We start from the raw sequence: 17,365 nt of genomic DNA, 5'->3' as shown, positions 1-17,365 counted from the left end.
ACCAAGGCCTCCCTTCCTGTACTGAAATTTGCATAAGCACAGAGGATACCACTTGACTTGATACAATCCAGAAGTGCTCAAAAGGGGTGGTGTTGCAAATGCAGCAGTGCTCAAAAGAAGAGGTGTTGCATCTTCTTTCATCCCCAACTCCCATCAATCAGTTTGCAGCAGCTCTGATGCTTGTCAAACTCTCCCTAAGCCAGTTTATGTCACTGAGCTGGCAGGAAAGCAATTGGGCACAGTGCAGTGTCTTCTGATGCACTGTTGAGTTTGATCAGCTCAGATCATTACAGCTTCAGAAGGCAAATGTCAGGCCTGCAGCAGTACCTGGAGAACAAGACCTCTCCACTTTTTGTAAGAGACAGTTGTTTACAATAGCTGGTCAAGTTTGCCTTCATCTTCAGTTTAAGTTAAATAGTGTTTTGAAGGACAGCTATAGAAAATTGAAAGTAGTGATTGTACAATAAAGAGAACAGAAAGGCATGATAATAAACAAGGCTGAAACAGCATTTAAATCCATTTTACTTTATGAACTTTTGTTTTATTTCACATTCTGAAAGTTAAAGAGTATTTGTTTATAGCCCACCCTTTCCATTTCTGGAAGGAACTACCAGCTGCCATCTAGCTCAGATGGCTACACTTCTTTTGAGTTCAGGTTTTTTGTTTGCATTTTTTTTAGTTTTGGCTTGTTTGTTTAATATAAACAGGACACTACAGGTTTATACACACACACAAAAGGCCACCCATGGAACAGTTATGTCAATTAAACATTTATTCCTTCTTAGGTTAGAGTCTTAAGAAGCTGGGAGCACCAGCTTGCTACTCTGTATTCCTCCTACCACATCCTCAGCATCTTTCTTACAGAGCTCTCAGCAAATCAGCAAGAGGAATTCAACAGCAGGCACTACTGGGAGTGAAAGAAAGGTTCCCTTCATCTGCCAACTACCAGCAGCCTCTTTGCAATATTCCCTATTTCCTGTAATTGCAGGCTTCACTTTTATTCCTCAAGCCAGCTAGCACAGAGATAAAATAGATGGCAGTTGTGGTTAGTTTCTGCTACCGTGAATTCCAACTCTGAAGAACAGTGACCAAAAAAAGAATCCATTCCGTTTTTAAGAGCTTCAAAAAGCAACAAAACAGTGAATTATCAATATTCACTATGCAGATTCAAAGAAACACAACCTGTGACAGGCAGATGTGTATATTCACAGGAGACCGTATCGCACCTTCACCATATCAGCCAAGAGTTCCAACTACAGTAGACACAAGACAACACCAGTGGAAAGCTACAAACTAAGAAAATAAACTAAATTTTGGATGAGGCATTCATTAATCAATGTCTTTAAAGGATTTTAAAAGTTCCTGTGTTATGTTCAGAGAAATACTCCAAGCAGCAAACAGGAGACTTTCTCCCTTTTGCCACACCTCAGATTTAAGCAGATTTAGTCCTCCAACAGCTACAAGGCTCTTGTTTTTGCAACAAAGGGTAAGCTAGTGCTACAATATGATTTCAGGCAATCAAGTCAAAGCAAGATTCCTCCAAACCACTACATGGACAAGCCCTTCTCAAAGCTCAACTAGAAGGCCACCATGCTCCCTCATTCAAATTCTTCTTATGCTCACTTACACTGGGAAACAAATAACTTCCCTTGGTAACCACAGAAAAATTTATATTGAAAAAGCATCACTTAAGCATACTTCTTCACAGAGTAGAACCAGTAGCTGGCTTCCCCATCCCAAAACAAGTAAGCAAAAATTGATCTGCAATATTTGTGCTCAAGTCAACAAATACAAAGGTACTTTTTTCCTGCAGGAAAAAAACAAATTACTCACCCTGTTATACATATATCTAAGCATGAAGTCCAGCAGAAAAGATTTTCCTTTGCGGAAAGCTCCTGCTACAGACACAACTACTATGTTAAGATCTTTGATGTGTTCCTGAAGCAAGATTTTTTCCAATGCATCTTCATCTAATTCAAAGTTATGGTCATCTTCATGAGCAAGAACAATCTGTATGGGGCGTGGCTTATCCAAATCCACCTCATCATCTGAGTCCAGCAGGGCATCTGAGTCAGGTAAGGCATCCTCCTCTTCTTCTTCCTCATAATGCTTACCTGCAAATTGACAGGTTACAATACATTAGTAAGTCAGAGCTTAAGGCACCAGACATTTCTCTGAAGTGAAGCCTTGAGCTGTGCATTCATTCCCAGCAGTAAGAGTGATGTTCTTGGGAATGCACATGTGCAGACTACAACATCAACAGCAGTTCCATGTTTTCATCAGCTTTGAATATGGTCTATATTTCACATCTTCAGCATTCTCCGTTTCAATAAACCACAAAACAAAACTGGTTTGCAGCACCAAAACCCCTTTTAGGGGCTTCTTAAGTATAACTTCCATCAAAAATCAAGGTTCTTTTCTCTCTTATCGGCCAAAAATTAGTACAAAATAAGCTCCAAAGAGGGTCAAAGCCATTTTTAGATCACCACTTTATTATACTATTGTAAGGAAAAAAAAAAAAAACACAAACAAAAAACAAAACAAAACCCCACAGTGTTTTCTGACAGTATTGTTTACCAACACATACAAGCAAGACCACTGATCTAGTATGTAACCCCAAGAATACATACATCAGTAAATGGCTAAGTTCCTCTCTAATTCCAACTCATTACACCTGTTTCAATTCTCAATACAGCACAGACTTCAGCGTGCCTCTTCACTGCTTGCAAGATAATAAACTCCTGAGCACGTATGTGCGAGGCCTAACAGTTTTGAGATAAGAAAAACAAAAAACATTGAAGTACTTTCTGGCTTCATACTCTTCCTATGACACATTATTAAGCAAGGTTTAATGATGGTAAGTACCAACTCTTTCAAAAAGAGTTAAGGGAATATTTTATACAGAATTTAAGAATCCATACCCTTCATGATCAATCACTAGCTGGAAGAACTATAACTCAGATAAGATTTAAGTTACTAATTAATGAAAAATTGAGGTAAAAGGGCCCTTCAGACATATAGCACAATAGTACCAATATCCTAGCTTCCTGACTTCCAGAATTCAGCAGTTACTGGGTTACAGGCCTAAAAGAAAACCCAACAAACTGGCCTGAACATGATGCAAGTCTCTTGTTCAAGTATCACAACACTCAAGTTTGCCCCATAGCAGAAATGAACTCTACCACTGGCCTGATTTCACTTTTCCTATCAAGCATCTGGAAGCGGTTTTGTGCTTCCAGAATTGCCTCTAACTCCAGATTTACACTTGCCATATTCTATCAGAATCCCATGTGCACAAACCTGATTGAGGCTCCTTCCTAGCAATTACTTATCTCTGAACATCACTGTATGAATTTCAGTACACTGGACTGTTAGTCATGCTTGCATTTCCAAACACCACTTTAACAAAGCAGCAGCCATCTCCAGTTACTTGATGCACTGCACGCAGGATGTTACACAGCCCCCATGCTTCTTGCAGGAGGAGCTCAGAAGCAAGGAGCTCAGAAGCAGCATTCTCTTGCAGGATGTGTGATGAGGCATCCTGGAATGCACCACAGTTTAATTCATCCATGGCAGAGACCCTGCCAATACCCACAGGACCTGCCAAGTCATTCCTGCCAGATTTTGCATCCTAGATACCATCCTCAGCAAAAGATTTATGAACAGTGCTCCAACACAACACATTGTGGATATAATGAGACATTTGAGTTATTACCACAAACGTGAAAAACTGGTAACATGGTGACCCTGGAGTTTTTCCAGTAACTGTCTCTTTAGCTGGTTCTGACATTTCACTTCATTGCAAACCAGAGAGGACACTTCAATTTCCAAGCATCAAATCTGTGCTGCCCTCAAAGGCCAGGGACACTAAATCTTAAAAAAAAAAAAAACACCCAACAGGTTTGAATGTATCAAGCTAGTGTAGGACTTGGTTTGAACAGGAAGTAAACTTGAATGCTTAAATTCTAAGCAGCAGAAATTGGAAAGTCAATTCCAAAGCATCAAGTTGGGCTTTTTGTTTGGTTTGGGTTGGTTTGTTGGAGTTTTGGGGGGTTTTTTGAACTAGCCAACCTAACATTTCCGAACACTCCCAACCGACCTTCAGAAAAGACCACTATTGCCATAAATCAAGCATATTAGAGGGTGGAGAACTTCAGTGTTGACAACTGTGAAGGAAACCTGATCCATCCAGAAGAGCTGGTTTGATAACCTCATGCTCAAGTTGCAGAGAACGCCCTTGTCTTCAAGAGATTTTGTACTACTTAGCAATTACCAGGGCAGACATTGCACAAATTAAGCATGTCAACTTTAGAACAAGTACTACTGCTCATCCCAGCAGCATAATCAGCATATGCTAATCTCTCATGTGCTCCTGGGCAGATGCCACAACCTTTTTGGTCCTTTATACCACCTTCTGGTTGCTTAACCTGTTATTTCAGCTAATTAGTCTCTCAGGCAGCACTGGAGCACTTTGGAAGCCCTTCTGGAAGGCTTCAGCACCCTGGTTAGAAGGATCACATTACACTTCCAAGAACTACTTTCAGAGCAGTCTCTCAAAACAAGAAGATCCACTTCACAGTCCAGTTTTCTGCAAGAGCCTTGTGGTAAGTTCTGCAAGTAGTTCATAAAATAAGCATGCTGATAGCACTGTCAAGTCAAGTCAGGCCAAAAGTTAACAAAATTCAGAACATGAAGCCCTACTTCTTACTTCCCCCACCTGCACTGGCATGGTCATACTGTACTACTTGAAACTTACAATTTAAGTGGATTTGTCCTAAAGCCCACTCAAAAGGACTACAAACTGCTCTAGGTTCTTGCAATAGTCCAGTCCCAGCAAATTAAGTATAGGAATGGATGAGGACTAACTTTGGAAGAGATGGTGTTCACAGCATGACCACCCCTACACTGAGGTGTTTCTAGCCAACCAGACAGTAATCTGGACTTGCAGAGCTCATGGCAGCCTCCCATGACAACACATTCAGTACTGCTAGAAAGGCAATCAAAGCAACAGATTTTAGTTGTATTGGTGGTTTTTTGTTGTGTTAGTTTTCTTGTTCTGTTTTTATAGCATGCCTTTTAACACTCTGAGAAGTCTAGTTCCATCCCAGTAATGGAGTTACAGACCCAGCACATCCAGCCCATACATTCACACTCCAAGAGTGGTTGTTTCAGAGGCACAGATGATGGTTCCTTGCACAGCATGCAGAACAGCCAGGCAACGCTGCCTCCTGCCAGAGTACTCAAGACAGGCTGGTAGATTCATCCAACTCACAGGGCTGGTCTCAATACAGTTGGCAAACTCCACATGCACAGAAGACTAGACCTCAGGCTTTTAGTACATAGGGAAAAGCTCTCTTCAAAGTACATGGCGCTATAGCTTGTAGCACAGTGTTGCAGGCCCAGAAAGCCATAGCTATCTTTTTCTTTTGTCAGGATGTTCATCTGACCTTCCAATTTTCTGTACTACTGAACTAACACACTCCAGACTACACTCATATCTACCACTCTGGCTGGAGCCTCTGAAGTCTGCCATCCATTCAGGCCATGATTGTGTGTGTTCACTAGTCAGTCCCTACTCTATTTTGGCTTCTTCCAACCTGAATCATTCAGTAAGAGCACATGAGCTAATGCACAGTTTCAACTGTGCAGAACCACTTCCTCACTCATGTCAAACAGGCTAGGAGATACAAGAGCAATACTGTACAACAAGACACAGAAGCAGACAGACTTGAATGGAAGCAAATACAGACAAGAGAAGATACAACCACTCAGTTTCATATAAGCTCTTCACCCAGCTACAGCAGGACTGCTAGTAACACTCATCAGCTAAGTATCCAGAACAAGCACCACTTGTTGAAATGCTAAGCCAGATTTTGAGAACAGTAGCTTCTTGTGTATGTACAGACAATATTTCAACTGAACAAACTCAACTAATTAACCCGTTTCTTAAAGTATGAGTTAAAATGAACAAAAGCTAATTCTTTTAAGTACAGAGCTAGCAGCTGATGACCTATTTGCCCTGCAGCGTAAGAGCATGGGAGTGAGAACAGTCAGCTCAATTTGGATACTATGAAAACAAAAAGAGACAGCCTGCTTTAAATGCAGGTTCCTCCTTTCAAGCACATTAATTGAAATAAAGTACCAATAAGGTTGCCTTTAAGTTTCAACCCAAGTACACCTTGAGCTCATTAAACACATCATTCACATTCTTTCATGACAAAAAAAAAGCACACACTAATTGCTAGACTCATACTGCCTCTAAACCCAATTAGATTTCTGATCAACAAGCACTAAATGAAAACTAGTGATTGCTTCTCTGGACAGTGGGTTGGACACAGACAACTGCACATAGATGCAGCACAACATTAGAGTAAATTTAAATCTAATTTGCTTTTTAGTGGCTTAAGATTTCAATAAATAACAAAATCTAAAGAAGTTACTTTTACTAGTGTTGCTGGCTCTCATGAGTACTCCTTCCACTTGCTCACAAGGAGTGACAAAGACTTCTAAGTCTGTACACCTTCAGGCTGGTGGTCTTAATACCTTGTTTGTACAGAAACCTGCACTTTGCTAGAAGTCCAACTTTAAATCAAAATTTCTAGTACCCCTAAGCCACTTCAGCTCTGAGAATCCCTGAATAATTTTTGCTGGTGCTCTACAGACACCACAAGTTTGTGTCCATACAAAAGTGGTTTAAATCTTCCCTTCGCAGTTCAATACAGATGCATGAAACATTCCCTCACATACCTGAACAGTAAAGTAAGCTGAAGTGGGCTACACTAACCTCAAACCATCTGCCTTGAAATCCTGTTCTACCTCCACAGCCTGAGGGAGTTCACAACTTGAATCAAAAGCTTAAAATAAGTTACCATGAGCAAACTGCTGTACTCCAGTTAAATGTAAGGCATTCTCTCAGAGCTTCACCTAGGAACTTTTCATTAGAGAGAAAGCAGACAAACTGTTTAAACATTTCTTGTTTTGGTGTAGTGAACTGAGGGAAATATAGGCATGTGTGAACTGAGTTCCAGAGCACAGAAAAATAGGTTAACCTTCAAACCTTATTTGGACAAGGTAAAACATTGTGGCACATCTACTAAAAAGAAAAAAAAAAAAAAAAAAAATCATTAGCTTTAAGTCACAAAATTGTCCTCCCCTTTATACAGCAGTCCTACCCGATGTAATAAACTCACAGCAAGGCCCACATGAAAGCTATGAGGCTGCCACAGACCTTAATGCATCATTGCTTTCCTATTGCTGACTAGCAAATACTGCCAAGTAGCTCATTTTAAGGCCAGAAATAATTAAATGTTTTCAATATTTCAGCTATAAATAGGACTGATGAGCTAAGTTCCAAAGACTTGTTTGGATATCCAATAAGACTGACACAGGAGTAGGGGAGGGGGGAAAGATGCATTTAACTCTCTCTGTTCCTTCAGGAAAATGGGATGTTAAGGGACAGATCTGGAACTGTCACATAAATTGTGAGCAAAAGTGACAAGTACCTAAAGCTACAATTCTGCCAGAGAAGGGGAAAAAAGATATTCTGATGACCTAGATACCCATGAATCCTATGATCACAGTTAATCAAACAATAGGCCTGCTTATTCCTAAATGGAAAAAAAAAAAAAAAATAAAAATAAAAAATCGCTTTTCTGTTGAATGGTCTGGACGCATGCAGGAACAGACAGCTCTTCCATAGCTACACCGAGTACTGATAAGCTGGCATTTTGCATGCTTCATTTAAGGGGACAGAAAAGCTAGAAGGAGATTTCATTATAATGAAGATCTGCAGTAAAAACAGTCAACTCTCAAATTCAGCTATTTTCAAATGCATACAAGTAAGAGAATACCAATAAGAAGAGACTAAGAAGCAGCACAAACCCTGACACAAGCTAGTAAGTAGCAAAAAAAAACCCAAAAAACCAAAAAACACCCAAACAAAAAAAAAACCCACACAACAACAAAACTCATATATTAAAAAGGATTTATTTTTTGAAAATGCAGCATGAACTTAAGAAAGTAACTACAAGGAAAAACTTGGAGAGTAGGGATAGTGACAAAGTATGCTTCTCATCCTTCTTTCACTCTGCCTCAAACCCAGAGCTATTATTAGCACACTCACTGAAGGACCTAACAGGATCTCTACCCACAGTAAGGTTTACCAGTATTTTTCCAGCCCCCTCAAAGAATACTGCTTTAGAATACTAAGACTAAAGCAGATGAAAGCACTAAAATGCCTCTTCCTACCCATCCTCCAGGTTCTTGAGAACAGGAATGAGAACACACAGGATCTGACAGTGCCCTAGTTCACCATGGGCTCTGGAAATGGCAAGTGAAATCTCATTGTGAACACTGCAGTCTAACCAGATCCTTGCAGACCACACAGATTGAAATTTGGCAGACTTCTGCTTGTATTTCAGGGTGATTTTATTTAAGGTTGTTGCTCACTGAAGAAGATTCAGACAGTATTTTGTAATTGGTTTAGACCATAACTACATTTTACGTACCTTGTACGTATGCCTCGTGTCAGCAGCTGATAAATTTAAACAATCAGCTAACCCAAACCAAGATTTTGAGTGACAAGGACAGGGAGAAAAGAATAAGTGAGAGATGCCAACTGCAATTACCACACATTTGATCTTTAGATTAGCAGCCAGAACAGGTTTAGTCACTCAGCTGCATCTGTACCATGGCCACAGAGGAGCTCAGCAAAGCAAGCACTCACTTCTGCTGTACAGGGAGGTATGTTAAAGGGCCCATTTTCACACTAACTTCCAGGATATGCAACCTGTCAGTCAGTACAGCAAGAAGTTTAAGGAAACAGAGCAAGCCAAAGAAGCTTTAATTTTTTCTTTTTGATCACATCATGCTTCTTACAATCTCAAGCGTCTAAGCAATAGCCATCTTTTAGCACAACCTCCAGTTTACACTCTGCTTTCCACCTCCCTTTATGTTCCTACAGCTAAGAAAGCCTCCCATCCAGCTTGTCCAGCATTGAACTCCGTAATTCCGTTTTCACAAGAAGTTCTACCTTTCATTTCAAAAAAACAAACAGCAGTACAGGGGGAGACTGGGTTTACCTTAAGAAACTGCCTTCTCTATATCAGGTATCTAGCAAAACTGATACAAGTGACAAGCCCCACACAAGTCACATTTAGGAAGAATGGAAAAAATGCCAAACAAAAAACAACAACAACAACAAAAAAAAACACACAAACAAAACCAAACAAACAAAAAACAACACAAGCAAAACAAACCCACAGCACACACTCCCATTTTGCATGTGGTCACTTTACCTGCACTGGGAGAAGACTTCTTTTCTCACACAACTACAATAAAAGTAGTTTTCATCATAGTCCCTGCTGCTGAGTACATGGATAAAGATACCTGGGCTACCATATCACCTTCCTATAATGAACCCATAATAACTGATACAGCACCTATCTATGTCCACGTACTTCAGAGCCCCACACCTACCTTACCCAACTCCTGAGTCTCTGCCAGGCATCATTGCTACTGCTACACAGAAGTCCCTTGCTAAGGCAACAGCTCAAAGTACATTTATTCTGCCAACAGGACAGTGCCAGTAACTGCTTCCTCTTCTTCCTCCTCCATCCTCTGTTGCCTCTTCAAGCCTGTTGCAGTAGCACAGCTGAGTCTTAACCACCCACTCGCACAATGGCTCTCCCACCCTTTCCCATTTCCAGCACCATGCAGTACAAACTGCCTTTCCTGCTCATTTTGCCACATATCCAATGCTGCTGAGAGTCAAGTCAGCTAAACAAACAAAACCAGCAGAAAAAGCAAACCAATACAAATAGTTTTCTGCGAACTGCATCACCTCAGTAAGAGCCCAATGAGCACTAGAATTCAAGACAGACAAAAAGCACAGTCATGTAGCTTCATCTGCAGGGCACAGGGTCAGTCCAGCTGCACTGGTGAACCGTACAGGACTTCTGCCCTCTACGTTGGCACCACTGTCCCAGGTCCAAGCACAAACTTATCTTGAACAAACAAGGTGTTGTGCTGTGCACTCTACAGCCTCCAAAACAGCTGCACCAGCACAATTGAGGAGGAGGTGCAAGTTGCTTGACCAGGCCCTGGTGCCAAAATAAAAGTTCAGCTTTGTGACTACAAGCTAGTTAAGCTCAAACTTCTCCAGACTCACAAGCACAGTTAAGCAGTATGTTCATGTAGAGACTGACTTAGTGATATGTGATAATACGGCAAAGATGGGTAGACAACTGGGCTGTAACTGGATCAGACTGCGTGTTGCCAAGGATGTGTCCAGATCTAAAAGAGTTCAGATTTAGGCTGGGCTAGCAAACACATTTGTTAACCTTCACTTAACAACAAGGTTTCCTTCCTTTGCAAATGGAGGCTAACACTAGTTTCAGTTTTGCCAACACCACAGTCTAGGATGTGTAACTGATGAGAAGATCTTGAGCTTGGCATAAGCCTTCCTGCACTAGAGGTGCATTCCCTTGAACATTCACTACTGAATATACTGTACTGCTAAGAACTCTGTCTACTAAACAGTAGATTAGAAGAATTTCTATTTCAAAATCACCACAGTTGTCACAAGGACGCAGTAAAATGCTTACAGTTTAATAGCGAAGTTCCACGTAACAATCACCTTGGTATCAGTTCAAAGGGCTCAAGACTTACCTACTTACCTAAGCTTCTTTAATGTCATTCACCATACTTGCTACCACAGAAACCTCAGCCACCGCTAACAAAACAATGGCCTTAACAACAGGAACATTTTTCATTTTTAAACAGCATTTTCCTGGAATGGCAAATGGCATTGTTATGTGTATGCTAAGGGCTGCGGGCTAGTCAAGCCTAGTGGTGAGTATATAGCATTGAGGGGTAAAAGAAGAGAGTAATCCCAGAGCTAAAGCAAGCCACACCATCCTCCAGAAATGAATAAACACAGAAGGGGAGTTGCTTACTACATCTCTTTACATCAAGTTCTTGGACTAGTCTGAATACATCTAGACAATCTAACTGCTTTTCTATAGGACATTATATCACACCACATGTTGAGACTACAAATGGTTTAACGTCCATCTTTCACTTCAGTGGAGAAGGAAGAGGGAAATATAACTGTTTGAAGACCGTATGTTTAACACCTCCAAACAACAGTTTAGTCTTCGTAGCTCATATTTTTTGCTTCATTTTGTGGATCCATGAGATCTTTCCTTAGAGCATACAGAGGACAAACACTGAGCAGAGAAGTCCAGGAACCCAGAGATAGCAGTGTGCTGCTCTTTAAAGCTCACAACAGCTTAATCTTAGTTCTAATGCACTACAGAAATAAGAAGTCAACAGCACTTTAGACTACAGAACAGCTCAGTTTGATATTCCTTAGTTCAGAATTACAAAGTATTTAAGAAATTATTTCTCTTAAAAGCAAGATGACTTCTTGTTTTAAGAAAGTAATTTGATTATATCAAGAACTCTAATTTTCTACAGCAGTCATTTTCACTATTTTATGTCTAAGCAATACATAAGGAAGCCAAGCTTCTGCCTCCACACCTAGCAGTTCATGTGCTTCAAGTGACTGTTCCTCCCCTGAAATTAGTACTGTAGTGATTTCTGTATTAGGCAGAGGATTAACAGAGGGCCCCTTTCTTTTCCCAGTTTTTTAAGGTTTCCCAAGTAGATCATACCACACAGACCAAGATAAATGAACAACCACAAGCAAAAATCAGAAGACCCTTTCTTACATTCACCTAAGGAGCTGAAAATACAGAGGGAGTTGAGGAGGGGAGAGGAATAAGACATACCATGCATGCTTGCAGGCAGTAGTATCATAGGATTTGGCTTACAGAGTCAGTTAAAATAACTGCGCTTATTCTTCCACTCAGCAGTACCACCCTGTTTGAGAAGATAAGAGGTGAGAACAACTTTTCCAAGTACGTACAACATACAAGAATTAGTCCTAACATGTCAGTACAAGCAGTTGACACATTCTCCAACAGGTTACTGTAATTTTCAATCCAAGCAAAAAAAGTCTTGATGTCCTGGCATCATCATACAACATGTTGCGCAAAAGACATTTCAAATACTTTACCGAGACCAATAAGAACTTGAAATTCAATATGACTATCTCTGAGACAACGGTGAAAAAATGTGCCATACTTTGACACTAACTACAGACTGCAATCTGATTCTGATCTCACTTAAACAACAAATTAAGTTCTACTCTCAAATATCAATTTACTGGAAATTACATTCTACAATCCATGTTTGTAATATGTACAACATTTCATTAGTTCAAGTCTTCAACTCCTCTGCCTTCCAGGTTTTGGCTTCTATTGCAGTCTCTTAAGAGAAACCTGCCAAGACTTGCAGTAGCACACAAACCCCACCTTGCCACACAGAAATCACTGGTATGTAGTGCTGAAAATGCAATCAGTCATTTGCTTATTGTCTGCACTGAAAATAAAGCTGGAAATACATCTAGAACAAGAAAAAAAAAATAGATGAGACATGTCCTCTCCTCTCAAAATATTCCTCATACCATATACAAACCGTAAATAGAGGCCGAGTGATCAAGCTGTAAGCCGAGTCCTTTCCCAAAACGCACTTTGTGCAGTCTTATAGCTTTGACAGCTCTCTTATCTATTCTTCCAGGATACAGAAGAGCATTAAAAGAGGCTGGTCTTTATAAATCATTTCTGCAGAGGCCCAAATGGACTTCTATTTCACATTACATTTGATTTCCTATTAGTCTTGCTCGTGAGTTCATCAAGCTGGCATCAAACGGCACTTCCAATGCCTAGTTTACCTGCATTAACTTAGTTAACTTTTGTAAGACCGCCTTGGATGATATATGGCTCAGTAATGCCAGGTTTGATGGCAAACATCCTGCTTTACATTTTTCCAATCTTAAAGAGGAGCCAAATACTAAGCATTATAAAATTACTACAGGTATTTTTTTTCTATTTAATTAATGGGAAAGGCAGAATATATTTATTTAGCTTCACAGATCACACTGAGCACAAAGATCTACTACTCTCACACTCCTCCAAGAATAACATCCCCATGGAAGAGCTGGAAGTGTCAGTGACAGACTCCAGGCAAACTAACTAGATAGCTTTAGTATATCTAAGTGCACAACCAACCTTCTACAGAAGTATTTCATTAAGTGAATTTACCAGCTATGGCACTATAATAACATATGTACACTCCCTCACAAACACAAAGAGGGAGGGTAAGCTACTTGCTTTGTTGCAGAATGAGAACTCAAGTTAAACATCAACAGGTAGTTACTTGCCTAGCACTAATTTATAGTCTAGATTTTCTCCAAGTAACTCATTTGTACAGCTACAGAATACAATCAGTGCTACCTTCAAGTCTTAGGAGATATATTCAGTCAAATAAGAATTAACAGTGGGGGAGGAAAGATGTGTCTTCAAATGCCTCAGATTTCATTCCAGGCTTCTTAAAAGAGCAGAGGATCAACTTCCTAATTTAAATGCCTTCTTACTTCCTCTGATTTTTACATCGCTTTTGTTTCAAAAAGTATGCTTAGCAAGCACAAAATCTTGCTTTCCCGGGAATAAGCTCTACACAAAATATATTAATTTATTTCAGAAATTAACAGAAGCTAAAAGGTCAGACAAGTTAGCTACCAATGCTCTCAGATCATTGGTTCCTATTATGTATTAATTCACTGCTAGAAATGACTTTATTATGACCCTTAACCTAATAGAAATCATTCATTTCATATCAGTCATTTTTTTTTAAGTCTGCAGTTTCAGTTAAATGCAATCTGAACAAAGTTTTCACATATATTTCAAACTTGTTTATCTGTTTGTTCTCTTGTTTCAGATACAAATCCCAGCCCCACAAATGTATTCATGTAAATCCAGTCCCTACACAGCACTATTACCTCAAAATGAGATATAGGATGAGATAATAACTTTCATGTCAAGAACAACCTTCCAAAACCAAAGAAAGCTACTTTCATCTTTCCTCATGGACATCTCAAGAAGTTCAAGGTGCTGAATATGTTTTGATAAAGAGACCCAGTCATACTACAGTAAGAGTACATATATAAGTACTTCTGAAAACTTCCAGTTGTTCACAAATGACAAATGCAGCCGCTCTGCCTATGCAGAAGCTTAGAAAATATTTTTGTGCCTTGTTCACCTTAGATAATTGAGATTAACGACAAAACTTGAAAATACTAATTATTAGTATAGTAAGTTTGAGAAGTGAATGCAGGACTTAGAAAAAAAGTTAGAAAACTGCACTCAAACTGGCAGCCTGCAGATCACATTGCAGGCAAAGTATGCAGCAACAGTAAAAACAAGAACACAATGCAGTCTGGTTTTAAAGTTTAAAACCTCCCATTTGAAGACTGCCATGCCAGGATATCAAAAATCATCCCCAGGAAAAGGCCTGTTCATGACTGCAGTGCAGTAACAAAAGCAACTTCAAACTTTGCCTTACATAGAAAAGTCAGATTTAAGTGAGAGTTGGCAGTTTTCCTTATGAATGTCCTTGAAATAGTTAGAGACTTTCACAGACTGTGCCGAGATGTACAACAGTCTACTAACAACACGCACAAAGTTAAAACTAGTTTTATCATAGCGCTGAAGTGAAACCTGCAATCCAGCTTGCACTGGAGACTAACAATGCTGCAGTTCACTACCAAAGCAAGAAGAACACAGAATTTAACTTACCTGCATTTCTATCTGCTTATTACGTCTGGTTTTGCAGCTGAGCAAAACTCAAAGTTGCAAAGGATGTGATACCACCACGAGGAGATAAGTGCTCCTCTATCGCATTGGAGGAAAATCCCCAGACCTCCTCCCAACAGACCCACTCTTATCCAGTCTAGCCAGCTTGAGGTAGCATCCTTATTCTTATTAGGACAAGAAGGAAAAACAATCCCTCATCCATCACAGTATCTTGCTCCAGTCAGTGGTACTTTTATTAGTCTAGTCAGCAAGCAAACAACAATTACTGATATATAACCAAAACACAGGGACTGTAGTTGGCAAAAGGTACTTGAGAAGTATCAGCATTCCTGCAAGACCTGGTTCAAGCACGCCTGTCCATCCAATATGAACAACAGCAGCTTGGCCTCCTAAATGAGGAGAGACTACCATATTTAAATAAATGTTTTTACAATAGTTCAAGCAAAATGGTTCTGTGCTACAAGTATTTCAGCAATGTCTTTAAGTTGCAGGCAGGTGAACATGGAAAAGAAAGAATACAGCCTTACTCAACCCCCTCCATACTTTCAAGGATTACTAGTTGAAACACTGCAGAGCTATTGCTATTATTTGAGGAGGAACATCATTAGTGACTGTAGGGTAAGCTAGAACATAACAGCTCTTAAGGAACACTTAGTAATGGTACAGAAGGAGTTATCAGACTGTCCCGTTACATCTCTTTTCTTGTAATTATTCTAATGTATGACTCTTTTGCATTTCATTGTACAGAAAGCTCATCTGCGGGCAGGCACAGACCATCCATGGCTGCACATGCAGGCCCTATCAATTAAGTTGTTCCATCCTAAAGCACGCAAGCAACTTAACAGTGACATGGGCATGTTTCCACTACTAATGATGACACAGCTACCTTAAAGGCCGTTTATAAGAAGAGTGCTGGCACTTTTATGACCCTGAAAAAGTTACGCAATAGCCTAATGCTTTGAGATTATTCAGCTACATAGTGCTGAAAACACAAAGAACCATCAAAGAAAATTTGGCAGTACTGGAGGGCAGGGGGAAACCAGTACCCAAACAGTAAAACAGTATCATTTCCTCAATTTCAATCTCTGGACTCTTAAGTTATTAAAATCATAATGCTACCAAACACAATCAAACATTTCCACATGCTCAGAAGCTTGCCTTTCCTGCCTTTCCACTCTGCACCTACCAGTTTATAGCGGTTAGATTTCCCAGTCTTTAGTTAGCTTGCAAATGAAGCAATGAAATCAACAGGGCACATGACATCTGCTAGATTTTGTTTAATCGTGCCCAGTCCAACCATTCTGCTTCCAAATCAAGCAAGAGTTATACAACAAAGATGTTAAAATAGTTCAGTATTCTAGTGCAACGCTAAAAACCTCACAGGATTCAACTGAGTGTTCAAGTCAGTACAGTACTCACAAGTCTCAGGTTCCCCCCTCACAGACTACAGCAGAGAGAGGGTTAGAAGTTCTCAGCTTTTAAACTATTATTGAGAAACAACCGTATTTAAAAAAATAAAAAAATTTAAAAAAAACCACCACGTAGTGCGCAGACTCCAGCACATAGGAGGCTAAACATCAAGCCAGAGCCATGTCCCGTCACCATCAGAGGATCTATCACACCCAAGACCAGCGCTGACAGTGGAGTGCGCTGGGGTCCATGTGGAGGACGGGCCAACGTGGACCATCCACCTCCTTCCCGCGCCGCCCGCGGCTGCTCCCTCCGCAGCCAGACGTGGCTCCGAGGACGCAGAAGCCCTTCGGGCCGCCTCGCTCCGACCTCGGGAGCGGGCTGGGCCAGGCCAGCGCCCCGCAGCCCGCCGGGCGGCACCAGCCGCATTCCGGGGCCTACAGCCCCCGCTCCTCACGTGACGTACACGGGGGCGGGCGGCCCGGACACGCCGCAGCGGGGAATAAGGTCACCGACCGCCGGCTCCAGAGCCACACTCACGTCGCCCCCCGCTCCCGTCTGGGCCGCCGTCCGCACGGCGAGATGCCCTGGCCGTGCAGGGAGATCGGGGTGACCCCGCTCGGGAGCGAGGAGCAGCCCGAGCGGAAGGGCCGCCGCGCCGGTTCCCCCGCCACCCCTCGAGGGCAAGCGTCGGGGCTGGCGGCCGCCCCCGCCATTTTGACGAGGGGGGAGACACCGGGACCTCCCCCCACGCCGCCTGTCGCCAGGTCCCACCGCACAGCCCCGCGCCTCCCGCGGGCAGCGCCGCCGCCCGCCCCGGGGGGCGCGTTACCTGCCGGGTCGGGCCGTTGGCGGGCCGGACCCGCGCGCCGCGCCGCGTCCCTTTCCGCCATCTTGTCCGGGTTTAAAATTAACTCGCTGTGACGTCAGAGCTCCGCCGCGGGACCTTTATCGCCCGCCGGCGGCGGCGACGCGCGGGCAGGGGCGGGTCCTAGCGCCCCTGGCTGCCCGCCCGGAGACGGGTGGGGCTGCGCAGGCGGAGTCCGCGCCCCGCTGCCCGTCGGGGCGGCGCATGCGCGGCCATTCGCCACCCGCGGCGCGAGAATCAACGGCTGCTTCACGGCCCCCCCCACGGCGGGGGGAAACACAGTTCCTGGGACAGCGGGAGGATCCGCCCCTGCGCCTGAGGCGTGTCGCTGCTGCGGGAGGCAGACGTATCCCCCACCCGTTCCCCGGCG

General features: G+C 42.1%; 1 protein-coding gene across 4 annotated transcripts in view; it reads right to left on the bottom strand.

Annotated features, from left to right (window-relative positions):
- Positions 1-17,129, bottom strand: part of ATL2 (atlastin GTPase 2) — a 36,189-nt gene extending 19,060 nt beyond the window's left edge. Inside the window, exons 1-3 of one of the 4 annotated variants that reach the window (XM_080341244.1) lie at positions 16,960-17,034; positions 11,793-11,883; positions 1,834-2,114 (exon numbers count right to left, since the gene is read on the bottom strand). In XM_080341244.1, coding sequence (XP_080197370.1) covers positions 1,834-2,114; positions 11,793-11,820 — 309 coding nt within the window. In that variant the 5' untranslated portion in view covers positions 11,821-11,883; positions 16,960-17,034. Of the gene's footprint in view, positions 1-1,833; positions 2,115-11,792; positions 11,884-16,959 lie in introns of all 4 variants that reach the window. The other 3 variants (XM_080341243.1, XM_080341245.1, XM_080341242.1) reach the window with 3 other exon arrangements.
- Positions 17,130-17,365: the final 236 nt, after the last annotated feature.

The sequence above is a fragment of the Nesoenas mayeri genome (assembly GCF_963082525.1).
Source record: "Nesoenas mayeri genome assembly, chromosome: 3".
Lineage (NCBI taxonomy): Eukaryota > Metazoa > Chordata > Aves > Columbiformes > Columbidae > Nesoenas > Nesoenas mayeri.
This window is presented reverse-complemented; position numbering and strand designations above follow the sequence as displayed.